The sequence below is a fragment of the Heptranchias perlo genome, chromosome 11 (assembly GCF_035084215.1).
Source record: "Heptranchias perlo isolate sHepPer1 chromosome 11, sHepPer1.hap1, whole genome shotgun sequence".
Classification (NCBI taxonomy): domain Eukaryota; kingdom Metazoa; phylum Chordata; class Chondrichthyes; order Hexanchiformes; family Hexanchidae; genus Heptranchias; species Heptranchias perlo.
Window position 1 is genome coordinate 17,664,918 of NC_090335.1, and position 26,504 is coordinate 17,691,421.

The 26,504-nt window shown below is 44.4% G+C and overlaps 1 protein-coding gene across 1 annotated transcript in view; it reads left to right on the forward strand.

The window, feature by feature from the left end:
• Window positions 1-26,504, forward strand: part of wwc3 (WWC family member 3) — a 227,917-nt gene that overhangs the window by 164,645 nt on the left and 36,768 nt on the right. Inside the window, exons 8-11 of the mRNA XM_067992638.1 lie at window positions 2,356-2,429; window positions 13,930-14,172; window positions 18,579-18,668; window positions 19,507-20,081. Of these exons, the coding sequence (XP_067848739.1) occupies window positions 2,356-2,429; window positions 13,930-14,172; window positions 18,579-18,668; window positions 19,507-20,081 (982 nt within the window). The remainder of the gene's footprint in view (window positions 1-2,355; window positions 2,430-13,929; window positions 14,173-18,578; window positions 18,669-19,506; window positions 20,082-26,504) is intronic.

Below are 26,504 nucleotides of genomic sequence, written 5' to 3' on the forward strand. Positions count from 1 at the left end.
AACATCGGGCCCCCAAGCTGTACCTGTGTTATAGGATCGTTAAGTGGAATAATGGTGACCAAAATGCAAGTGAATAGTTGAGCCTGCAAGCAAGCAGTGCAACCCTAGTGCTAGGCCCTTGAGACATGGGTAAGCCTATCAAGGGAAATGAAAACACCTTGAAGGCAACTTTGTGGCTGTTTAATTATGTTGGTGTGAATGATATAATAATATATTTGTTTTAAAATACTTTTTAAAGTGTTTACTAAGACAGTGCAGAGGAAAATTAAAAGATAGTAGTGGTACTGCATGAAGAACAAGCTGGTTTTAGATCAGGGTGAAGTATGATAGATAAACTGTTTGTCATAAGGCAGATTTCAGTGAAATTTCTAGAACACATCATCCATTGTTACAACAACTTCATAGATCTTAAGTAGGCCTTGAAAGGTCTTGAGAGTGTAGGGCAAGAAGGGATATGACATGTCTTGAGGATGTATGGTGTTCCTGAGAAACTTGTCAGACTGTTAGAAAACATCTATAACGAGTCCCTGAGCAATGTTAGAGTGGATAGGAAATGGATGGTTTGGATCGACAGTTAGAGTGCGACTGATTTATTTCATCCAGTATTGGAAACAGTAATGAATTAAAAAGATTTTTAAAAATCTCAGATTTACTGATAACATTGACCTTACAGCAACATCCAAAACAGAATAGCAGAGACTAACTGATAAGGTGTACGTGGAGAGCAGAATATTTGGATTACAGATTGACATAAAGAAGACAACGGTCGCATCATTTGGGAAGCATCATGTAGATATACACATTACAGTTGGAGGGGATGCACTTGAACAGGTGGAAAAATTTGTATAACTTGGTGGATTAGTGTCAGAGAATTGGAGTTGTGAAGAAGACATCAAAAGAAGGATTGGACTTGCTTCTGCTGCTTTTGGAAGATAAAGCAGGATATAGAAGGCTAAAGATATTTTGGTAAAAATGAGGTTAGAGTTAATGAAGTGATGGTTATCCCCAATTATACAGATCTGAGTGTTGGTACATGAGATAAGTTTGATGAGAAAAAGGTACTAACAGCAGAGATGAGTTAGTTGAGAGGAATACTGGGAGTATCCAGGATACAAAGAATCAAGTATGATAGGTCAAGAAATAAAACTTCTACAGAAGATCAGAGAAAGACGACTACAATGGTTGGGCAGGTTTCAAGAATGGAAACAGCTAGAATACCTTTCATGGCCCTATTATTATACAGAGGTACATGGAACAAGAAGCTGAGGAAGACCAAGGAAGCACTGGATAGTCAATGTCAAGAGTGACTTGCCACGAAAAGGGATACAGATGACTGAAGTGGCCAGGCTAGTTCAGAACCAACAACAATGGAGTGAATTAATTCGGCCCCATCATCCCTGTTGACTTGATGGATGGGAATTTAACAGTAGTGGTAGTAGAATATTTGTCCTAAGCTTTATTTATAGATGTGTGTTGGCTTAGAAACCAACATGACTGCATTTTTTGGACCAATTCGATTTGTTTTGAAAACCTCATCAGAAGTTGGACTTACATTTGGAAAAAAAGATAATGCTAGTTGCTGATTGGTAGCTCCTGGAGTGATTTGGTTGGTTGGTTGGTTCTGTGCTGTTTGCTGATTTGTAGCTTTTTCCTACCAGTTTAATCAATGCAAGCTAATTAGCATAATTCAATTATCAAATAGTGATTTGATAATTTTTTTAATCCGTATAATACTTGAGCCAATGAACATTGTAATTGCTCCCATGAAAACTTTGTGAAGGAAATTTTGGTGTAATGGTTACATGTTACATGCAAAACCTTTTAATTATTATGGATATAGGTTCATCCTATGCATCTTCTTAATTTGAGTATTTCAGTTTCCTATTTCTTAGAATCCAAAAGGAAACCATTTCATGCCAGGAGGGAATGATTAGCAAAGTTGCTCGACTATATGCAGCCTATGAATAAGCTGAAAATCAATCCTTTCAAGGCTGTTTATTTGTGGATTTACTCCTTCCTTGGGGAATATGGTTTGGTTACCTTCTCCATGTCCTGGTGCTGGTTTAGGAAGGGAGCAAACAATTACAAAAAATGTTCTTCATCTTGCTTATATATATATAAAACAAAATGTGCACTCCCAAGTTTGACTGTTGAAGACAGTGGCATTAATGTAAAACAAGTACCTTCTTGTGACCAGTTACATATGTTGTTGACTTGAACTTTTGTTGTATGTTTAAAAATAGTGCACTTTCAACTAAATCTGCTCAGAAGATCAAGTCCCCACTTTCAATGCAAACTGAGAGCTTAGATTTACTAACGTTTGCTCTTAATAAATTTAGCATTTCCTTTTTACAGTTTTCATGCGGCGGAAGGTCCAAACTAGCAGATAAAGTTCGACTTAGTTGGCAGTATGAAGAAGCTAAGAAGAGGTATGAAATACTAAATGTCTTCTGAAGTGACCTTTGTTTATTGACTCTCAATTCTCATTTGTTCCCTTTTTCTTCTCCTTTACTGTTTTTTTTCTTAATATACTATTCTATTAAATTGTATTTAAAAAAAATACTTTGTTGAAGAAACTGCTGGTTACAAAAGAACACATCAAGGGTAGTTAGTGCATTGAAGCCAGTCACAGTATGTATTGTAGGCAAACCCTTGACAAAAAAGATAAATAACATTTTGATCCATGCTCATTAGATCCTGTAGCTGGCAAAGTATGCACCTGCCGCATAAAATATTGGGTTCAAACATTCTCACAACTTCTCATAACTCATGTGACTCTTACTTTCAAGGCACATACACCATCACCTCATGAATGCAGCTCAAGGACTTTCATTTACTCCATAGATATGCTGCTGCATCACTGGCCCTCAATACTAGTTTGCTTATTTTGTTAAAATCTTTATTTTCATCCCCTTGCTCACCCCAGCCATGAGAACAGGAGAATGTTAATCTGCTGCAAGTATTCTACCGATTCTGCTCTTTGTTTGACGCAGAGTATCTTGTCTTGATTCTCCTTCCTCAAACCCACTGAGGAAATATCTGTAGCCTGATTAATACCTTCCCTCAGAGATGGTTAGGGAAGGAATCCTGCCCTCTTACCTGGTCTGGCCTACATGTGACTCCAGTCCTACACCAAGGTGGTTGACTCATAACTGCCCTCTGAAGTGGCCTAGCAAGCCACTCAGTTGTATCAAAACCGTTACCAGTCATTCAAGAAAAAGGGTCTCCACTGCCTTCTCAGGGCAACTAGGGACCGGCAATAAATGCTGGCCTTGCCAGCGACGTCCACATCCTGTGAATTTTTTTTTAAAAAGGCAGATAGTAAGAATTTGCTGTTTGGAGTGGAATGTTTCCGAAATGTACCATGTTGGCACATTAGTGAGTTGCACTACCAGCCTTGTTGAGTCAATTCTTGAAACCCATGATGGGTGTTTTACAGTTATTCTGCACCTCTCAGTCTGCGACTTGTATATAATTTCGCTGCAGAATTTATGGAATGCCAATTTTGTGCATATTTGTTTAATCAGGCTATATGGATCCTTCCTCAAGCAAATTGTAACTTAGTTGAGCACTCAAATGAATGCCATTTTAGTCCCATTCCTTAATTTTTTTTGGTGAATTCTGTTGCTGGTTAATGAATATCAGTGCTGGAGAATGGAATGCTTTTACACATTGTACAAGGTCACATATAGCCATAGCCATAATCTCAAAAGAGCAGCCCTATGTCACAACTTTATGGGATTTTTTTTTGGCGATGTTTTGCTTCCAGGTTCCCTACTCTCCTGAAGGCACCGACTCTTTCTGGGATATGGTTCCACCAATGCTTGCTGCCCTCTGTAGTTTACCAAGTGACCAACCTTTATGTCTGAACCTGGCTGGTTTAAGTGTCAACAGACTATTTAACTGCAGAGTACATCCCAGTGGAGCTGGGTTTAGGAATCATCCAACATCCATATTGCTGCATGTCCCAGCAGGGTTCACCGGATAGCGAGCTGCCGAGAGAACCCCAATTGATTCTGTCGCCCCCCCGCCACTGGAATGGAGGACACGGAGGAAGATTCTCTTTCCCCACCGCCACCACCATTACCCCTCACGAGATCAGCTAATTCAGCACAGCTCAGGGTTTGAACCTAGGACCTTCCTGGCCTGTGAGTGCTTAATATTGTACTGAGGAGTGCATCTACCCGCTGAGCCATCTTTGATCTAAACAGCGCAACAGTTTTTTTAAAACCGTGGCATGGTTTGGATGAGTTAATGCTGATTGATTTTGATTTCCATTTGCCACTATTGTGCTGAATTAGCTGATCTCAGGTAGGGTGATGGTGGTGACGATGGGGAAATAGTATTTCCCTTCGTTCTGGGGCGGGATGGGGATGGGAAATCAACTGGAGTTCTCACGACAGTTTGCTATCCAGTGAACCCTGCTGGGAGATGCAGCAGTATGGATGTTCATAGAATCATAGAAAGTCACGGCACAGAAGGAGGCCATTCGGCCCATCATGTCCGTGCCGTCTGAAAAAGAGCTATCCAGCTTAATCCCACTTTCCAGCACTTGGTCCGTAGCCCTGTAGGTTACAACACTTCAAGTGCATATCCAAGTACTTTTTAAATGAGTTGAGGGTTTCTGCCTCTACCACCCTTTCAGGCAGTGAGTTCCAGACCCCCACCGCCCTCTGGGTGAAAAAATTTCTCCTCAGCTCCCCTCTAATCCTTCGACCAATTACTTTAAATCTATGCCCCCTGGTCACTGACCCCTCTGCTAAGGGAAATAGATTCTCCCTATCGACTCTATCTAGTCCCGTCATAATTTTATATATTTTAATTAAATCTCTCTTCAACCTCCTTTGTTCCAAAGAAAACAACCCCAGCCTATCCAATTTTTTCTCATAATTAAAATTCTCCAGCCCTGGCAACATCCTCGTAAATCTCCTCTGTACCCTCTCTAGTGCAATTACATCTTTCCCGTAATGTGGTGACCAGAACTGTACACAGTACTCAAGCTGTGGCCTAACCAATGTTTTATACAGTTCTAGCATAACCTCCCTGCTTTTATATTTTATTTCCTTGGCTAATAAAGGAAAGTATCCCGTATGCTTTCTTAACCACCTTATCTACCTGTCCTGCTACCTTCAGGGATCTGTGGACATGCACTCCAAGGTCCCTTTGTTCCTCTATACATCTCAGTATCCGCCCATTTATTGTGTATTCCCTTGCCTTGTTTGCCCTCCCCAAATGCATTACCTCACACTTCTCTGGATTGAATTCCATTTGCCACTTTTCTGCCCACCTGTCCAGTCCATTGATATCTTCCTGCAGTCTACAGCTTTCCTCCTCACGATCAACCACATGGACAATTTTTGTATCATCTGCAAACTTCTTGATCAAGCCCCCCACATTAAAGTCCAAATCATTAATACATACCACAAAAAGCAAGGGACCTAGTACTGAGACTTGTGGGACCCCACTGGAAACAGCCTTCCACTCGCAAAAACACCCGTCAACCATTACCCTTTGCTTCCTGCCACTGAGCCAGTTTTGGATCCAACTTGCCACTTTCCCTTGAATCCCATGGGCTTTTACTTTTTTAACCAATCTGCCATGCGGGACCTTGTCAAAAGCCTTGCTAAAATCCATATACACTACATCAAATGTGTCACCCTCATCGACCCTCCTTGTTACTGCTCAAAATTTTCAATCAAGTTAGTCAGACACGACCTTCCCTTAACAAATCTATGCTGACAGTCCTTGATTAACCCCTGCCTTTCTAAATGACGACTTATGCTGTCCCTCAGAATTGATTCTAGTAATTTGCCCACTACCGAGGTTAGACTGACTGGTCTACAACTACTCGGTCTATCTCTTTCTCCCTTTTTAAACAACGGAACAATGTTAGCAGTCCTCCAATCCTCCGGCAGCACGCCCGTAGCCAGGGTGGATTGGAAAATGATGGTCAGAGCCTCCGCTGTTTCCTCCCTTGCTTCTCTTAACAGCCTGGGATACATTTCATCCGAGCCTGGTGATCTTTCTATTTTCAAAGATGCTAAACCCCTTAATACTTCCTCTCTCACTATGCTTATCCCATGCAATATTTCACATTCCTCCTCCTTAACTACAATCTCTGCATCGTCCCTCTCTTTTGTGAAGACAGACGCAAAGTATTCATTAAGAACCATACCCACATCTTCCGCTTCCACACATAGGTTACCTTTTTGGTCTCTAATAGGCCCTATTCTTTCCTTAGTTGTCCTCTTGCTCTTTATGTATTTATAAAACAATTTTGCGTTTTCCTTAATTTTACTTGTCAGTACTTTTTCATGCCCTCTCTTTGCTTTCCTAATTTCCTTTTTAATTTCACCCCTGCACTTTCTATACCCCTCTAGGCTTTCTGCAGTATTGAGCTCTTGGTGTCTGACATAAGCTTCCCTTTTTTGCCTTATCCTACCCTGTACGCTCCTGGTCATCTACAGGGCTCTAGGTTTGGCAGCCCCTCCTTTTTTCTTTGTGGGAACATGTTTACTCTGCACCCCTTGAATCTCCCCCTTGAATGCCTCCCGCTGCTTTGACACTGATTTACCTTCAAGCGGCTGTTTCCAGTCCACTTTTGCTAAATCACTTCTCAGCTTAGTAAAATTGGCCTTTCCCCAATTAAGAACTTTTACTCTTTTTGCATAACTATGCTAAATCTAACTGAATTATGATCACTACCACCAAAGTGCTTTCCCACCGATATTCCTTCCATCTGCCCAGCTTCATTCCCTAAAACTAAATCCAGGACTGCCCCCCCTCTTTTTGGACTTGCTGCGTACTGGCTAAAAAAATTCTCCTGAATGCAATTTAAGAATTCTGCCCCCTCTATATCTTTTACACTGATTGTATCCCAGTTAATATTAGGGAAGTTGAAATCCCCTACTATTACTGCCCTATTGTTTTTGCAGTTCTCAGAAATTTGCCTACATATTTGCTCTTCTACCTCCCTCTGACTGTTTGGGGGTCTATCGTACACTCCCAGCAGTGTGACTGACCCTTTTTTGTTCTTTAGCTCACCCATATGGCCTCTTTGATGATCCTTCTAACATATCATCCCTCCTCACAGCCTTAATTGTTTCTTTAATCAATATTGCGACCCCCTCCCTCCTTTTTTACCCCCCCCCCCTCTCTATCTCGTCTGAAAACCCTGTAACCAGGAATGTTGAGCTGGCATTCCTACCCCTGTTTAAGCCATGTTTCTGTAATAGCCAAGATATCGTACTTCCACGTGTCTATCTGTGCCCTTAACTCATCTGCCTTATTCACTATACTCCTTGCATTGAGGTATGTACCATTAAGCACTGCCAAACTCCTTTGTTGTCTAGTTTCTAACGTTTGTTTCCTCTGCCTTCCAATCTCACTTATTAATTGTCTGCCTTCCATTTCCAGGTCTATTTCTCTCCCCTCTGAATCTACGCTCAGGTTCCCATTCTCCTGCCAAGCTGGTTTAAACCCTCCCCAACAGCACTAGCAAACCTCCCCGCCAGAATATTTGTCCCTGCCCTGTTGAGGTGCAACCCATCTGGCTTGTACAGGTCCCACCTCCCCCAGAACCGGTCCCAATGTCCCAGGAATCTAAAGCCCTCTCTCCTGTACCATCTCTCCAGCCACACAGTCATCTTCTCTATCCTCCTATTTCTGTACTCACTAGCACGTGGTACCGGGAGTAGTTCAGAGGTTACTACCTTTGAGCTTTGAGGTCCTGCTTATTAATCTCTTTTCTAACTCCTTAAAATCTGCCTGCAGGACCTCATCCCTCTTTCTACCTATGTTGTTGGTACTGATATGGACCATGACCTCTGGCTGTTCACCCTCCCCTCCCAGAATGTTCTGCAACCACTCGGTAGCATCCTTAACCCTGGCACCAGGGAGGCAACATGCCATCCTGGAATCTCGTTCGCGGCCGCAGAAAAACATGTCTGTTGCCCTAACTATAGAGTCCCATATCACTATCGCTCTCCTGACCTTTCTCCTCCCCCCCCACACTGTACAGCTGAGTCCATAATGCTGTGGACCTGGCTCTGGCTGCACTCCCCAGGGGAACCCTCTCCCTCACCAATCCTCGGAATTGAATACTGGTTAGAGAGTGAGATGCCCTCAGGGGACTCCTGCACTACCTGCCTGGTCCTCCTTGTCTGTCTGGCAGTCACCCAGTCCCTCTCTGCCTTTAAGCTGTGGGGTGACCATCTCTAGAAACGTGCTCTCCACATAGTTCTCAGCCTCGCGGATACACTGCAGTGACGCCAGCTGCTGCTCAAGCTCCGAAATCCGGAGTTCGAACTCCTCCAGCTGATGACACTTCCTGCACTTGTGGTTGTCCAGGATATGGGAAGCATCCTGGAGTTCCCACATGGCACAGGCCGTGCATTCCATGGGACTGAGGTGCCCTGCCATGCCTCGATTTATTATATTATTAACTAAACATAACAAAAATAAACTTAAAGACTTAAAAAAAAACACACACACCAATCAGCTCCTTCCCTTGTGCTGACATCACTTTAGGTGTTTTTTCACTTCTCTCCCAGGCTTTTCTCTCCCTCTCTCTCCTCCCTCTCTCCTTTTATCGCCGATCCCGGACTCCGCTCTCTCTCTCCTCTCTCGCTCCTCCTTTTATCGCCGATCCCGGACTCCGCTCTCTCTCTCCTCTCTCGCTCCTCCTTTTATCGCCGATCCCGGACTCCGCTCTCTCTCTCCTCTCTCGCTCCTCCTTTTATCGCCGATCCCGGATTCCGCTCTCTCTCTCCTCTCTCTCCTTTTATCGCCGATCCCGCTCTCCATTCTCACTCCTTTTATCGCTGATTCCGCTCTCCACTCTCCTTTCTCTCTCCTTCTCTTATCGCTGATCCCGCTCTCTCTCCTCTCTCTCCTCCTTTTATCGCTGATCCTGTGCTCCGCTCTCTCTCCTCTCTCGTTCCTCCTTTTTTCAATGATCCCGCGCTCCACTCTCTCTCTCTCTCTCTCTCTCCTCCTTTTATCGCTGATCCCGGACTCCGCTCTCTCTCTTCTTTCTCACTCCTCTTATCGCTGATCCCGCTCTCCACTCTCTCTCCTCTCTCTCCCCTCCTTTTATCACTGATCCCGTGCTCCGCTCTCTCTCTCCTCTCTCTCCCCTCCTTTTATCACTGATCCAGCGCTCCGCTCTCTCTCTCCTCTCTCGCTCTTCCTTTTATTGCTGATCCTGCTCTCCACTCTCTCTCCCCTCTCTCTCTCCTCCTTTTATCACTGATCCCGTGCTCTGCTCTTTCTCTCTCCTTTTATTTACTGATCCCGCTCTCCACTCTCTCGCCTCTCTCTCCTCCTTTTATCACTGAGCCCGCGCTCTCCTCTCTCTCTCCTCTCTCGTTCCTCCTTTTATCACTGATCCCGCGCTCTGCTCTCTCTCTTCTCTCTCTCCTCCTTTTATCGCTGATCCCGCGCTCCACTCTCTCTCCTCTCTCTCCTCCTTTTATCACTGATCCCGCGCTCTGCTCTCTCTCCTCTCTCTCTCCTCCTTTTATCACTGATCCCGCGCTCCACTCTCTCTCTCCTCTCTCGTTCCTCCGTTTATCATTGATCCCGCGCTCCGCGCTCTCTCTCCTCCTTTTATCACTGATCCCGTGCTCCACTCTCTCTCCTCTCTCTCCTCCTTTTATCACTGATCCCGCGCTCCACTCTCTCTCCTCCTTTTATCACTGAGCCCGCGCTCCACTCTCTCTCCTCTCTCTCCTCCTTTTATCACTGATCCCGTGCTCCGTTCTATCTCTCCTCTTTCTCTCTTTATCTAATTATCTCCACTCTCTCTCTTTGTCTGTTGGGTGATTCCTAAACCCAGCTCCGCTGGGATGTACTCTGCAGTTAAATAGTCTGTTGACACTTTAACCAACCAGGTTCAGACATGAAGGTTGGTCACTTGGTAAACTACAGAGGGCAGCAAGCATTGGTGGAACCGTATCCCAGAAAGAGTCGGTGCCTTCAGGAGAGTAGGGAACCTGGAAGCAAAACATCACCAAAAAAAAATCCCATAAAGTTGTGACATAGGGCTGCTCTTTTGAGATTATGGCTATGGCTGTGATATATGTGACCTTGTACAATGTGTAAAAGTATTCCATTCTCTAGCACTGATATTCGTTAACGAGCAACAGAATTCACCAAATAAAAAAAGTTAAGGAATGGCATCTTAATAAATGACCCAGTGGGGTTAAAAGACAAATTGCTTTGCCCTTTCTCTTGTCCGGATAATTGCTTTTAAAAAGCGTGGTGTTGTGCTGGAGGAGTGTTGTGATGTTGTGTGAGGGGAAGTGCATTGAATACATTGCTGTAGCTATTATCTTTGTGGTCACATTCTTCGTTTATCATGCATTCCTGCCCTCAGCTTGTTGGTATTACTGAAGAGCCTTTGTGTTTACATGCACTGCGGTGTTTTCAGTCCAGCTCTCTGTGGCTGGCATGAGTACCGGAGTTAGTTCCAGCACACTGTGGGCGAGAGAATTTGCTGCGTTGTAATAATTTTTAAGCAAGAAATATCATTCCTGTAACTCTTTAGTTGACAGAGAGAACCAATTTTTTGGTTTCCCAGTAGGCCTGCCGTATTAAGTTCCGAAAGTTTGATGCTGTGTTTTCTATCAAAAAATACTTTGTGCACTGGAATCTATTTGTGCATATTTTGATTTATTTTTTAAAAATAAGCATTTTTTATTAATTCAGGGAGCTGCCGATACTTAATATGAAGGAGATCTTTCAAACAGAGCAAATATAAAAACATCTAGAAAGAAACCAAAAACCAATTATTAAATATGAGGAATATTTAGGAGAAGGCCAGCTTCAAGTTAAAGAAAGGACTTGCATTTATATAGTGCCTTTCACGACCTCAGGACATCCCAAAGCACTTTACGGCCAATTGAGTACTTTTGAAGTGTAGGCACTGTTGTAAAGTATGAAGTTAATTGCAAAATGAGTACAGTTTAGGACACGCAATGAAATTGAACTATCTATTAAGCTTATTTACTATTGACGCTCTCACAAAATTGGTATGTTTGTGTATCTCAACAAAGAGTATACTCATCAAAGCACCAACTTGTGACTTCACTGAGAGACATTGAGAATCATGCATGTTCAACTTATGGGTCGGCTTGTTTCCCAGACCTCGTTAACTGCCTCAGATGCCCAGTAAGTACTGAGAGAAGAAGTATTATGGGTGTATTCCTACGTTTCAACAGTGACTACATTTCAAAAAAAGTACTCCATGGCTGCAAAGTGCTTTGAGACGTCCTGAGGATGTGAAAGGTGCTATATAAATGCAATTCTTTCTTTCTATTCATTGTATAACTGGTAGCAGAATAAATGAGACACAGCACAGACTATGAGGGACTGTGGCATTGATATGGTGGGGAGAAGGCCCCATGCATTCTGTCCATTACCTGTATCTCTCACTTACGATTGGCTGCAATAGTAGAGGCAACATCTGGATTCTCTCATTAGATTTCTGAAATGCACATATTCTACAAGGTCAGCACTCATACCAGAGTGACTGTTCTTACTTGCAACATATCTTGTGGCCCTGAGGTAATATGCCAGTATTTGGTATTAAATGTGAGCGATGTAATCATAGGGCAGGCTAATTAGACAAAGATTTTAGAGAGATAAACATGCTAAATCTACTTGATAGTCTTGGCAGAAAGGTGAGCATTATTGGCCAGAATCAAAACAAAAACGGGCACCATCTGCTGGATATATAAAGTTACTGCCCCACTGTCAGCAACATTAGAAAGTACAGGACTGGAAAAGACTAGTCAGTCCTCCTGTTCAAACCCAAAAACCCATACTCCCAATTGTGCACTCCTTCAAATGCCTATCCTATTTTCTGTTAATAATTAAATATTTACCACTGTGTGGGGTAGATCTTTGTGTGATAGTGTAAAACGGGTGATAGTGAGTTAGACGCCCGATATACATCTCTTCCGATTATTATTTCTTTTTTTTGGGGCAAGCTGGCAATGTGCTCGCGCCCTGATGCAAATTCAGTGGCCTTCCCACTGACCTCACAAACTCCACGGCTTCTGGGGTCAAAATGGTTTTTCCTTTTTTCTCCTGAGTCCTATTGGTGAGGCCCAAGTCCGGCAAAGTAAGACTACACTAAAGTGACTGGATAAAGCAGCAACCAAAAATAATGTTGTGTGCAAGCACTACTACTAATTAACACTAAAGCTTCGCAAACTGGGCCTCGTGGTGTACTTTGGATAAAACAGGAATCCGTCGCATCAGTTCTTGTGTGAAAAAGGAAGAAAGAATTTGCATTTATAGAATGCTTTTCACAAGCTCAGGATGTCCCAAAGCGCTTTACAGCCAATGAATTAGTTTTGAAGTTGAGTCATTGTTGTAATGTCGGAAACATGACAGCCAATTTGCACACAGCAAGGTCCCACAAACAGCAATGAGATAATAACCAGATAATCTGTTTTAGTGATGTTGGTTGAGGGATAAATATTGGCCAGGACACCAGGGTGAACTCCCTGCTCTTCTTCGAATAGTGTCATGGGATCTTCTACATCCACCTGAGAGGGCAGAAGGGGCCTTGGTTCAACATCTCATCCAGTTCTCATTTGAAGGGATTCAGTGAATCAGAGCTAACTGCACGAGCCGGAAGTCTGTTCCAGAGGTCCAGAGATTCTCTGGGAAAAGAACCACCTCCTGACATCTAACCTAGTTCTGCCTTTATATAACTTGAGATTGTGACCCCTGGTTCTCCCTAATCTATTCAGTTGAAACAAACTGTCTACACAAACACAATTTATTCCCTTCATCATCTTGTAAAGCTCAATCAAATCACCCCTAAGTCAATGTTTCTCTGAAGTATAGAGACTCAGCTCTTTAAGCCTATCTGGGTAACTAAGATGCTTTAGACTGGGAATTAATCTTGTGGCCCTTCTTTGATCTTTTTCCAAAGCCTCTATATCACCCACCATGTGAGGAGACCAAAACTGGGCATAGTATTCTAACTGAGGCTGAACCAAGGCCTTGTACAAGGACAATATAGTAAGCTTTGTTTTGTAGTTAATTATCCTGTGAATACACCCGAGCACCCTATTTGCTGTAACTCCCAGTTTATGCTGATCCAGGCCTATAAGGCCTGCAGAATTGCCTAACTTTCCTGCCCCGATAAGTGGCGAATTGGCTCCCAGGCGCCAGCATGCTGGTGCTCACCCAAGATTAGGGGGAAAGGTTGTGTAGTGGTTATGTTACTGGAGTTATAATGTAGAGGCCTGGACTAACAATCTAGAGAGTGTGTAAATCCCACCATGGCAGGTTGAGAATTTGAATTCAATTTTTTAAGTTCTGGAAATAAAAAGCTGATATCAGTAAAAGTGACCATGAAGCAGTTGGATTGTCATAAAAACCCAAATGGTTCATTAATGTCTTTAAAGGAAGGAAACACGGTCTGGCCTATATGTGACTCCAGTCCCACACCAATGTGGTTGACTCTTAACTACCCTCTGAAGTGACCTAGCAATCCACTCAGTTGTATCAAAAACTGTTGCACTGCTTCAAGAAGAAGGCCCACCACCAGTTTCTCAGGGCAACGAGGGATGGGCAATAACTATCGGCCTTACCAGCGATGCCCACATCCCAAGAATGAAAAAAGAAGCTGAATCTGGAAAATCAACCAGGTTTGACATAGATCGGGGAGCAGGAAAATAGGCCCCAGCACCAGATAGTATTTAGACATTTCTTTTTGTGTTTCCTTTTGAGATAATTTCAAGTGAAAAATTTCCATAACAGGAAAAGTGCATGACTACTTGATTCGTTGTGATCATTTCTTGTTGGTGTAGGTCACTACAGCTTTGTTCAGATACTAACCATCCCTTTATCCCTTTGTTTCTCTCACTCTTCCCTCCCCGCACCGCCCCCCCCTCCAACTCCCCACAGAGTTTCCAATATCCAACTACAGCTGGCTCAGTTGGACAATGAGGCGTGGCCAGGAAGGGCCGAGGCCGATTGGGATCGTCTCCAACTGATCAGAGAGAAAGAGGCACTGCTCCGGGAGCTGCAGCTCATCAGCCAACAGAAACGCTTGCCCGAGGAACTAGTGCGACTTGAGGCAGAACGCCAGCGTCTGGAGGATGACATCCGACATGCACAAGCCATTCCTAGTCAGGAATTTGCTGAAAGGTTTGTGTTTGTTTATTGCTTTAACGACACATTTTATAGCCGGGGAATATAAACTGGACCATCTCAATGTTCATACCACATTTTGCATTTATATCATGGAATCGTATAGCACAGAAGGAGGTCATTCGGCCCATCATGCCTGTGCCAGCTCTTTGAAAGAGCTTCCCAATTAGTCCCACTCCTCTTGCTATTTTCTCATAGCCCTGCAAATATAGCACCTTTAATGTAGGAAAATGTCCCAAGGCGTTTCACAGGAGCACATTCAGATAAAAAATTAATGTAGATGTGAAGCGCCTTGGGATGTTTTACTACGTTACAGGCACTATATAAATGCAAGTTGCTGTTGTTTTAAAAAAGACCACAGGTTGTCAAATCTGGAGAAGGTGGGGGTAATTTTAACTTTGGGTGAGAGTGTAAAACAGGCGATTTCGGATCAGCCGCCCGTTATACGTCACTTCCGATTTTCATTTCCTCAATGGGGAGAGCTGTATAATGGGCGGCTGATCCGATATCACCCGATTTACACTCGTCCAAAGTCTAAATTACCCCCAGTGAGTGAACTTTATTAAACTGTGCAGTGGTAGTGATATTGAGTGTTTAATGTGTCTTTCTGGCCTGTACATGAGCTCCATTGCAGAGTGCCCTCCCTTATTTGATGCGACAGCACTGGTGGCTGGCTCCATAGCTGCAAGGGATGCCGGAGACCTTCTTCCAGTCTCAGCCGTGGCTCAGTGCTGGCACTGTGTCACCAGCTTGTAGGTTCAAGTCCCACTGCAGAGACTCATTATTGTCATTGCTGTTTGTGGGACCTTGCTGTGCACAAATTGGCTGCCGAGTTTTCTACATCACAACAGTGTCTACACTTCAAAGGTACTTCGTTTCATGTAAGGCGCTTTGAGTCGTCCCGAGCTCGCGAAAGGCGCAATGTGAGTGCAAGTCTTTCTTTTTGCGACGATTCCCGATAATCCTGCATGAGTTCCAGGAGTTTCCTTTGCTGTCATCACCTGTGGGACCATTGCTTTTCTGAAATGATGCTGACTGCCGTTGCGCAGAGCTGTAGCTGGCATGAGTGGCAGCCAGTCCCTACTGTTCTACTCAATGAGTAACACTTTCAAAAGGCATCTCCTCACCAGACCCAATGATCTAACTAAACGATTTTATTTAACACCAGTTAATGCTGTCAATGGTTTGGTCTGCTCTGTGTTTTTGAGGGATTCTTGAAAAGGGCTTTTTATAAACTAAGTGAAAGCAGTGTTGTCCAATAGAAATCACAGACTAGCCGCAGGTGTGGCTACGGCAACGCTGTTTTAACCACATGCACTGATTTTAGTCGAAAACACCTTACACACACTCACACAATACAGGATAATGTACTTCACACGTGTATATTTATTGAACAAACATCTACCACCATTCAGTGACCAAGGAAGTAAAGCACTCAATGATCAAAAAACACTCGCACACTCTGCTTTTCATCTGACCATTGTACCAACAAACACACAAAAGGGTTAACGTTCGGATGCAGACGCCATGCGAATGAGTATTGACATCACATGGCCAACAATGGGGTCTATTTTGTCATTTTTTATTTACCGATCAGAATTATCCACATCTGGATTCCCAATTAGGCACATCTGGCTGGTGACTAATATGTTGGAGAACACAGACTGCACCTTTGGTGCTGCTGCCACACAGGTTTTCAAATACCATGGCCTGACACAAAACTTGGAAGTGTAGTGAACAGTGAAGAGGATAGTGATAGACTTCAAGAGGATATAGACATGCTGGTAGAATGGGCAGACACGTGGCAGATGAAATTTAATGTAGAGAAGTGCCAAGTGATACATTTTGGTAGGAAGAACGAGGAGAGGCAATATAAACTAAACAGTACAATTCTAAAAGGGATGGAGGAACAGAGAGACCTGGGGGTATATGTGCACAAATTGTTGAAGGTGGCAGGACAGGTTGAGAAAGCGGTTAAAAAAGCATACGGGATCCTGGGCTTTATAAATAGAGGCATAGTTTACAAAAGCAAGGAAGTTATGATGAACCTTTATAAAACATTGGTTCAGCTACAACTGGAGTATTGTGTCCAATTCTGGGCACTGCATTTTAGGAAGGATGTGAAAGCCTTAGAGAGAGTGCAGAAAAGATTTACTAGAATGGTTCCAGGGATGAGGGACTTCAGTTACGTTGATAGACTGGAGAAGCTGGAGTTGTTCTCCTTAGAGCAGAGAAGGTTAAGAGGAGATTTGATAGAGGTGTTCAAAATCATGAAGGGTCTAGACAGAGAGAAACTGTTCCCACTGGCATAAGGGTCAAGAACCAGAGGACATAGATTAAAGGTGATTGGCAAAAGAACCAAAGGCGACATGGGAAAAACTTTTTTACGCAGTAAGTGGTTATGATCTGGAATGCACTGCCAGAGTGGGTGGTGGAGACAGATTAAATTGTGGCTTTCAAAAGGGAATTGGATAAGTACTTGAAGGGAATAAATTTGCAGGGCTACGGGAAAAGGGCGGGGGAGTGGGACTAGCTGGATTGCTCTTGCAGAGAGCTGGCACGGGCTTGACGGACCGAATGGCCTCCTTCTGTGCTGTAACCATTCTATGATACTATGGTTAACCCAGGCGACCATAGCCAAATGAACCCAGGGCGACCTTGTCCAGGTTAACCCAGGGCGAACATGGTCAGGTTAACACAGAGAGACCATAGCCAAATTAACCCAGGGTGACCTTGTCCAGGTTAACCCAGGGCGACCATGGCCAGGTTAACCCAGGGCGACCTTGGCCAGGTTAACCCAGGGCGACCATGGCCGGGTTAACCCAGGGCGACCATGGCCAGGTTAACCGAATGGCCTCCTTCTGTGCTGTAACCATTCTATGATACTATGGTTAACCCAGGCGACCATAGCCAAATTAACCCAGGGCGACCTTGTCCAGGTTAACCCAGGGCGACCATAGCCAAATTAACCCAGGGCGACCATAGCCAAATTAACCCAAGGCGACCTTGGCCAAATTAACCCAGGGCGACCTTGTCCAGGTTAACCCAGGGCGACCATAGCCAAATTAACCCAGGGCGACCTTGGCCAGGTTAACCCAGGGCGACCATGGTCAGGTTAACCCAGGGCGACCATAGCCAAATTAACCCAGGGTGACCTTGTCCAGGTTAACCCAGGGCGACCATGGCCAGGTTAACCCAGGGCGGCCATAGCCAAATTAACCCAGGGCGACCATAGCCAAATTAACCCAGGGTGACCTTGTCCAGGTTAACCCAGGGCGACCTTGGCCAGGTTAACCCAGGGCGACCATGGTCAGGTTAACCCAGGGCGACCATAGCCAAATTAACCCAGGGCGACTTTGGCCAGGTTAACCCAGGGCGACCATGGCCGGGTTAACCCAGGGCGACCATGGCCAGGTTAACCCAGGGCGACCTTGGCCAGGTTAACCCCGGGCGACCTTGGCCAGGTTAACCCCGGGCGACCTTGGCCAGGTTAACCCAGGGCGACCATAGCCAAATTAACCCAGGGCGATCTTGGCCAGGTTAACCCAGGGCGACCATGGCCAGGTTAACCGAGGAAGACCTCGTGGCCGCAGGTCGGTGTCCCTTCCTGACCTTGATTCCGATCTTCGGGAACTTTGTTCTCGCTATTACACCCGATGATAAAATAAAATTTGAAAGTGCTGATCTTTAGGGATGCTGAACTGTATCAACTATGAGTCATGGATTATGGGGTCGCAGGAACTTGTTAGAGGTCTTTTTTAACTCGACAATCTATCCCCACATGGTGTTTCATGTCAATCTTAATGTTGCAAAGTATAGCTGTTTAATTTAGTTGAGGATCTCGTGTAGAAAATGATTAAACAAGCTTGTGCCTCTAAATTGAATGCACATGTGGTGTGTGAGAGTTTGCAAATCAAATAGTTAAGTCCGGCCGTCCACTCCCCTCCCCCCTCGATCTCCAGGAATCTGATTCAAATCTAAACCTGTAGTCTGTGGAAGAGGCTTTGCTAACTCCTTTGCAGCCGTTATCTTATGTAGAATTACAAAGAATTAACAGCATGGAAACAGGCCATTCGGCCCAACTGATCTATGCCGGCATTTATACTCCACATGAGCCTCCTCCCATCCAACTTATCAGCATACCCTTTTATTCCTTTCTCCCTCGTGTACTTATCTAGCTTCCCCTTGAATGCATATACAGTATGAATCATGCTTGTAAAATCTCTGTAGCCCCTGGGATACACATGAACAGATGCAATGTCCTGTAAGAAAAACAGTAGCGCAGAAAGTGAAATAAACATATCATTTTTTCAGTAAAGCTATGTTGAAACTTCAACACCAATCTGATTCACTTCTTGATTTCTCCCCCCTCTCCCCCCGTGTTTTTAATCTTTTTCTTATAGAATGGTGTTGCAAGAGAAGAGAAACTGTCTATTAAGACAGCTAGAAGAAGCTACACGTTTAACCACGTATTTACACTCCCAGCTGAAGAGGTTAGTGAGTCTGTTGCCAGATATCGTATAATACTGCATAATAAACGATAAAAGTAAACTAGATCTTGTTGTTTTTATTTAGTTGTCAACTATGTTATGGTATTTTCTTAACATGCAATGGGTTATATGTATGATTGTATTTTCGTGTGCATGCAGTTATACATATATAGCAAACACCTAGTATGGTAGTGTTGTGGTTATGTTACTAGACTAGTAATCCAGAGAACTAGGAGTTCAAATCCCACTGTGGTAGTTAGAGAATTTGAATTCAGTTTAAAGAAAATCTGGAAATAAAAAACTGATATCAATAAAAATGACCATAAAGCTGTTGGATTGATGTAAAAAGCAAACTGGTTCATAATGTTGTTTAGGGAAGAAAACCTGGTTTGGCCTACCTTTTATCTCCAGTCCTACATCAAGGTGGTTGATTGTTAACTGCCCTCTGAAGAGGCCTAGCAAGCCACTTAGACTGTCAGTATGTCTGCAGTACTAACTGCACCCAGTAGTACAGAGAATTCCCATCTCCTTGCGTTAACCTGGTAATATAAAAGTTACAAATTGCAAGGTGAGAAAACATTGATCGATTAAAGCAAAAACACAATTCTTGTAATGTTATTTTTAAATAACCAGTTAATCTAGTTAAGGCCTGGTTTCTCTATATAAGTGACTTGCCCTGGAATCGCTGTAGCTAAAATGGAGTAAATTAATTTTGATGCAAATGAACAATCCCAAAACTCTGATGTGGCATCCTGGCCGTAGTGAGGGGATGATTAATGAGCCATTATCAGTATCCAATGATCACACATTCATAACTAAAATAATATCCTTTGCATTGCAGCTTAACAGCTAGTTCACTCACGGTGTCATCTGGCAGTAGCAGAGGCTCACTTGCATCTAGCTGTGGATCACTGGCTTCCAGTAGAGGTTCTTTAAGCTCGGTCAGTTTTACTGATATATATGGGCTACCGCAATATGAGAACGACATGTCGATTGATTTGGGGTGCTATCTGCAGTTCGATCTGCTTCCGTTCGATACAATAGCTAAGGACCCTTCGTTTGTCGACCATTTTGGGCTGTCTAACCTGAGCAAGCCGAGAAGATCTTTGGATCCCCCTCAGTCCCTGGCGTCGCTCTCCTCCAGGTCATCTCTGTCGTCTCTCTCCCCGCCAAGCTCCCCACTCGACACGCCGTACCTCTCTGCCTCTCGTGACTCTCCGCTGGCCCAGATGAACGAGGAATTCGAGGAGCTAGTAGGGAGATCAGAGTCAGAAAATCTCCGAATGCAGGCCCAGGCTGTTTGTCAAGATTTGCAGGAGGCCGCTTCCTCTCAAGTTATTGGAGCTTCAATCGGAGATATCAAGTTATCCCAAGACGTGGGTCCCAGAGTAAGACCGGCCGTACAGGGTGTAGGAGGTACAGTAACATTTTTATCTAATATACTTTTAAGACTGTAGTGGCATTAAATGTTTTAGTCTAAACTGGATTTGGTCATAATCGTTTGAATACTGAAGACTGATTAGCTGCATTGTATCTTCAGTTGGCTGAGGCCATTACTTGATTGGCAATACCGTGGCATATTCGTCATATGATATCCTTCTATTTTAAAAATATGAAGTTGGACACCTCCGACAGCTTGCTGCATAGTAGCGTCATGTTGAGGATCTGGCAATACAAACTAGCCAGATCCCAGATTTGATCACTGGCCTGTAATGAGTTAAAAATCTCAGCCAGGGTGGTAGAGGGAATATTGCAATGTCCCCGGGCTTCCTCTAATTTCCTGTCCAGTGACTTCTAGTGGAAAATGCATGGAGGTGGATGTTGGGTATTTTTACTTGATTGTAATGGCCCCATAGTCGCATAGCTCATCAGAACAGAAGGATGTCAAGGCCTTGGAGAGGGTGTAGAGGAGCTTTACTAGAATGGTACCAGGGATGTGGAACTTCATAGAATTACATAGAATGTACGGCACAGAAACAGGCCATTCGGCCCAACAGGTCCATGCTGGTGTTTATGTTCCACACGAGCCTCCTCCCTCCCTACTTCCAGTTATGTGGAGAGACTGGAGAAGCTGGGATTGTTCGCCTTAGAGTAGAGAAGGTTCAGGGGAGATTTAATATAAGTGTTCAAAATTATGAGGGGTTTGATAGTGTAAATAAGGAGAAACTGTCCACTGGCAGGAGGGTTGGTGAACAGAGGACACAGATTTAAGATAATTGGCAAAAAAACCAGGGGGGAGATAAGGTGATTTTTTTTATGCAGCAAGTTGTTGTGATCTGGAATGCACGGCCTGAAAATGTGTTGCAAGCAGATTCAATAGTAACTTTCAAAAGGGAATTGGATAAATATTTGAACAGGAGAAATTTACAGGGCTATGGGATAAGAGCAGGGGAGTGGGACTAATTGGATAGCTCTTTCAAAGAGCCGGAACAGGCACGATGGGCCAAATGGCCTCCTCTGTGCAGTAAGATTCTATGATTCTATAAATTCACTACCCAGGATCGGGTAAAGAGAGTACTGCCCCATGGAGATCAGCCATGATCTAATTGAATGGCGGAGCAGGCTCGAGGGGCCGAATGGCCTACCCCTCTTCGTAATGTTCCTACCTATGGAAATGTAGCAGAATTGCATCACCGCCTTCAGGAATGGAGGCCTCAGGGGTGAGAAATCAGAGAAAAAACTGTATCAAAACTGTCCAGCTGGGTGGGACTGTACTCGCCTGGTTCCATTCCTATCCATCCAGTCGTAGCCAGAGCATCACCTGCAAAGGCTTCTCTTCCCACTCCCACACCGTTACCTCTGGAGTCCCCCAAGGATCTATTCGTAGCCCCCTCCTACTTCTCACTTACATGCTGCCCCTTGATGACATCATCAGGTTCCACGTGTACGCTGACGACACCCAGCTCTAGTTCACCATCATCTCTCTCGATCCCTCCACTGCCTCTGATTTGTCACATTGCTTGTTGGAGATGAGCAGAAATTTCTTCCAACTAAAGAAGACTGAAGCCGTTGGGGGTTATATTGGATAACCCCCAAAACCGGGCACGGGGGTTGCAGTGCACGATTAATCTGCGCCTGGTCGTTGAGATGCAGGCAGCATGTAACATTCGTGCTGCCTGGTGATTTCTATGATTGCTGTGTGCAGCCAGCGTTACCTGCACTGTTGAATGGCTGCTCACCAGCAGGGGGCCCCGATATCGCGAGTGACTAGCACCACTTAAAGGCAGCCTGCACCTCTTATTTGCAAAATATAAAATATTTATCTGCACTGAGCCTGAATGGAGATCAGACAACGTACACATAAAACACAGATGCAGGTCCCGTCCCTCTGTTTACAAACTGTTGAGTTATTTTAAAACATTGAATAAAGGTTGCGCACTACTAAACCCCACATCCTCCAATCTGCATGCCAGACCCCACCAATCTGCCGATCTGAGTTTGTACCAGGCCTGCGAGAGAGCATGCACCAGGGTTCTCTGATCATGCACTAGAGGGCTTGGTGCAAGAGGTGGACAGAAGGAGGGGCATCCTATATCCGCAGTGGGTGGGGGGAGGGAAGAGGCCCTCCAGACATATGCTCCCGAGGCAGTAGAGGATGATGTTAATGCCAGGCGCATAGCACCACGAACATAGATACAATGCTGGAAGAAGTTCAGTGCTTTGACGAGTAGTCAAGGTGAGTGAGATTAACTGTCAATTGGCATCTCCTACTATCTACACCACTAGCCGCATCCACTGCTCCACACACTACACCCCCCATCACCCAACTACCAACAAACTCTTTCTATTGGTACTCAGCTCTTCCAATCAGATGCTTCCTCTCACCCTCACACATTACGACACAAACCCACAACTCACAGGCCACACACACTGGCAGCTATACAATCATGGCAGCCACATCACATGAACCTGCTGTCCTCTCTCAGGACGACAGCACTCCGCCAGTGCCCTTGCTGTTGCCTGTCAGCTAGCCAGCCCACTCCCTGCAGAGTATTGAAACTTTATTATAGGAACATAGGAAGATAGGAACAGGAGTAGGCCATTTAGCCCCTCGAGCCTGTACTGCCATTCATGGTTGACCTGTGACCGAACTCTATATACCCGCCTTAGCCCCATACCCCTGAATACCTGTGGTTAACAAAAATCTATCAATCTCAGATTTAAAATTAGCAATTGAGTTAGCATCGACTGCCGTTGTGGAAAAGTGTTCCAAACTTTTACCATCTTTTGCGTGTAGAAGCATTCCCTAACTTCACTTCTGCAAGTCCTGGCTCTAATTTTTAGGCTATGTCCCCTTGACCTAGTATTCAAGTATAGGAGACCTCCAAAAACAGGTACAAATACATCAGCAGCCAGAAGCAATAATCCAGCAACTGTAACTCCTGCTTAATCCCTTTAAATAGCGCTGGTGGGGGGGTCTTCCATGCTGTTTAAGACCTGTTCAGCTGTGTGAGGTTAAGACAGAGTGCTGGCTGGAACGTTGAGTTCCAAAATCGCATCTGTCCCTTTAAATCAGCATTGCACACTGATCTATCGCATATTCTCCTTACTTTATACGTTGCCGGCGTTCATTATCTGTGTGCGCTCAAACGCCTTTATCAATATAGCGTCCGGTGCATGTGACACTAGAAGTGTGCGTGCGCATTCCGGACACCATTTTGGGTCCTTAGGAGTCCACGTAGCGCCTACACGACGGGCACTGCGTGGCCCATTTTAGAGCCCATTGTCCTCGGTTCCCGCCACAAACTCCATTCCCTCGCCACCGACTCCATCCCTCTCCCTGGCCACTGTCTGAGGCTGAACCAGACCATTCGCAACCTTGGCATTGACTCTGAAATGAGTTTCTGACCCCATATCCACTCCATCACTAAGACCGTCTACTTCCACCTCCGTCACATCGCCCGTCTCTGCCTCTGCCTCAGCTTATCTGTTGCTGAAACCCTCATCCATGCCTTTGTTACCTCCAGGCTGGACTGTTCCAATGCTCTCCTGGCTGACCTCACATCTTCCACCCTCCATAAACTTGAGCTCGTCCAAATCTTTGCTGCCCATATCCTAACTCGCACCAAGTCCCGTTCACCTATCACCCCTTTGCCCGCTGACCTACATTGGCTGCCTAGGTCCTAAACTCTGGAATTCCTTCCCTAAACCTCTCTCTCTCTCTCTCTCCTCTTTTAAGACACTCCTTAAAACCTACTTCTTTGACTAAGATTTTGGTCATCGGTCCTAATATCTCTTTATGTGGCTCGGTTTCAAATTTTGTTGGATAACGTTCCTGTGACGTGCCTTGGGACGTTTTACTACAATAAAGGTGCTATATAAATGCAAGTTGTTGATGTTGATGAATAATTTCCCCAGATTACAATGACACAAGCAGCAAAGTAATGAAAAATTATGATGTTTTACCTATAAACATCAACTCGGTTTAACTTCTTAAGATGTAATTGAGCATTGAGTCGCAGGCTACATGTAGACTGACTGGTCAATTGATTTTTAGTTGGGGGGATGCCAGTATTGATATTTTCAGTATTTATGGAGTTTCATTACTTCAAGACCCATTATATTAAAGACCTTCTTTTGATGCAGATCTCATTGGTACGATTGTGTAACCTTGGAATGAAGGTGCCAAACTGGTGGGGCATCACATTTTGGTAAATGATGTGAGACCATTTAAAGGAGCTATTCTCACTTCACACAGGCTTCACAGTGACCTATCTGGCCAAAGCAAACTGGAAAGTGTTAATAATTAAGCTTTTTAGTGTTGGTTTTTAGTGTCAAGTCAGGCGCTACCTGTAACGACAGCAGACGGCGCTACCTGTAACGACAGCAGACGGTGCTACCTGTGACTGGTCAGTGCCGGGGGGCGTTTGAGTAACTTGGACACCTCCAGAAACATCACGGACTTCAGGCAGACGAGGGCCTGGAGGAGGGAAGTGGGACCCCCGATGGAGGAAATGCCATCGAAAGGCGGATGAGCTAATCCTTGAATTAGCGAACGGGCACCCACAACCTGCTAGGGATGACTCGGCCGGAGTACAGAACGAGTCAACAAAAGAGCAACCGCGGACAGTCCCAAATACAACACCAGGGTTTAAGACCCCGCTTTAGGTGTGGAGGGCAGTCACAGGGTTCTGATCATGGTCAACCGATGATGATAATGATGATGATGATTATGATGATGAGGGATGAGGGTTAGCAGTGAGTTGAAGGAACAATTCAACTAAGTACCAAAAATTTAACCTGCAGTTTTGTAATGGCAAACTGCACTCTGTGAATGTGTGTAAGGATAAAGGGGCAGGACTCAGCCTGCCTGACCAGGTAGATTGTGGAGCTGGCAGTATACCTCACCATTGCTGCCTTCACCTTGTTCTAAGCAGGCACCAGTCTCAAATCGGCATCTTCAGCACGCCATCGCCATTACATTCAATTGATCAGAAATCTGTGTGGGTGAAGCTTAATTCCTTAATTGGACCATCGATATCGCTAAATCATTCAAATTATTGAATTCATACGGAGAACTGTGCAGATTTCAGCTTTTGGACTACCAAAAATAGAGGATGCACTTTTTGGAGGTAAAAAGATCTTTTACAAGTAAATTATCGAAACGATCTCCAAATAATTTCAGGATCCCTGTAATACCCTGGTGCTGGAGAACAAAAAGTAAGGCATGTCTCATCATTTCTCTTGGAGGTCTGTGATAGGTTTTCACCAAATGAAGAATTTTAAATTTCACCAAGTAAATACACACAGGGAGGGGGTTAATTTGACTTTGGGTGATAGTGTACAACAGGCGATATCGGACCAACGGAAATTAAAATCGGGAGAGGTGAGTAACGGGTGGCCAATCCGATATTGCCAGTTTTACACTGTCACCCAAAGTCAGAATTACCCACTGGGTCTTGTGGTGTTAGCCGTACCGAAAACAATTTGTTGTATATCTGTTCTTGGACAGGTAGGCATTGAGTATTTCTAAAGGCTGAGTATGTTAGTACTCGACAGGCTTAGTGGGACCTGTCACTTGCATAATCCAGAGTAATTAATTAACGGAGATAGCTGTGGTTTTTATTCCAAGTCTGCTCAGTGAAACCTATGAAGAGTTTACATGTAAGAAAGTGTTAACAGAATACAGATTATTTGGGAGCTCTGTCTAATCTCTGCCACTTGAAGGACAAGAAATATGTCAGGAGAACTAGTGAATCAGTAAGTTTGGTTATATTTATAAACTCAAAGTATGTTCACACCCATGATATTTCGATTCTGGGCCATCCCTAGAAGTTTGTTGCCACCTTGTGGTGATGTTATGTAAAAGCTACCGAGCGATTTATCAGAATGACGAGACCCTCTTTTAACCCCTCATCCCCGCCGCTGACGGGAAGGGAACGGGCGGTTAATATGCCGGTCGGGCACTTCTCAATATGTTCCTGATGTGTCCGCGCCCGCTGCCAGCCATTTTAACCATGATGTGGAGAAGCCGGTGATGGACTGGGGTGGACAAATGTAAGGAATCTTACAACACCAGGTTATAGTCCAACAGTTTTATTTGAAAATCACAAGCTTTCGGAGGTTTTCTCTTTCGTCCACACTCACCTGACGAAGGAGATAATCTCCGAAAGCTTGTGATTTTCAAATAAAACTGTTGGACTATAACCTGGTGTTGTAAGATTCCTTACATTTAGCCATTTTAACAGCGCTGATCTTAGTTTCGGCCACAGCGCTCATTTGTAGAAGTCATGGTACGACGACACAATTAGGACCCTGACACAATTTTAACCCTGGGTTGCGCACAGAGCCAGACGGGGGATCAGGGCTAGAAGAGGACCAGGAATGTCTGTACAGTTT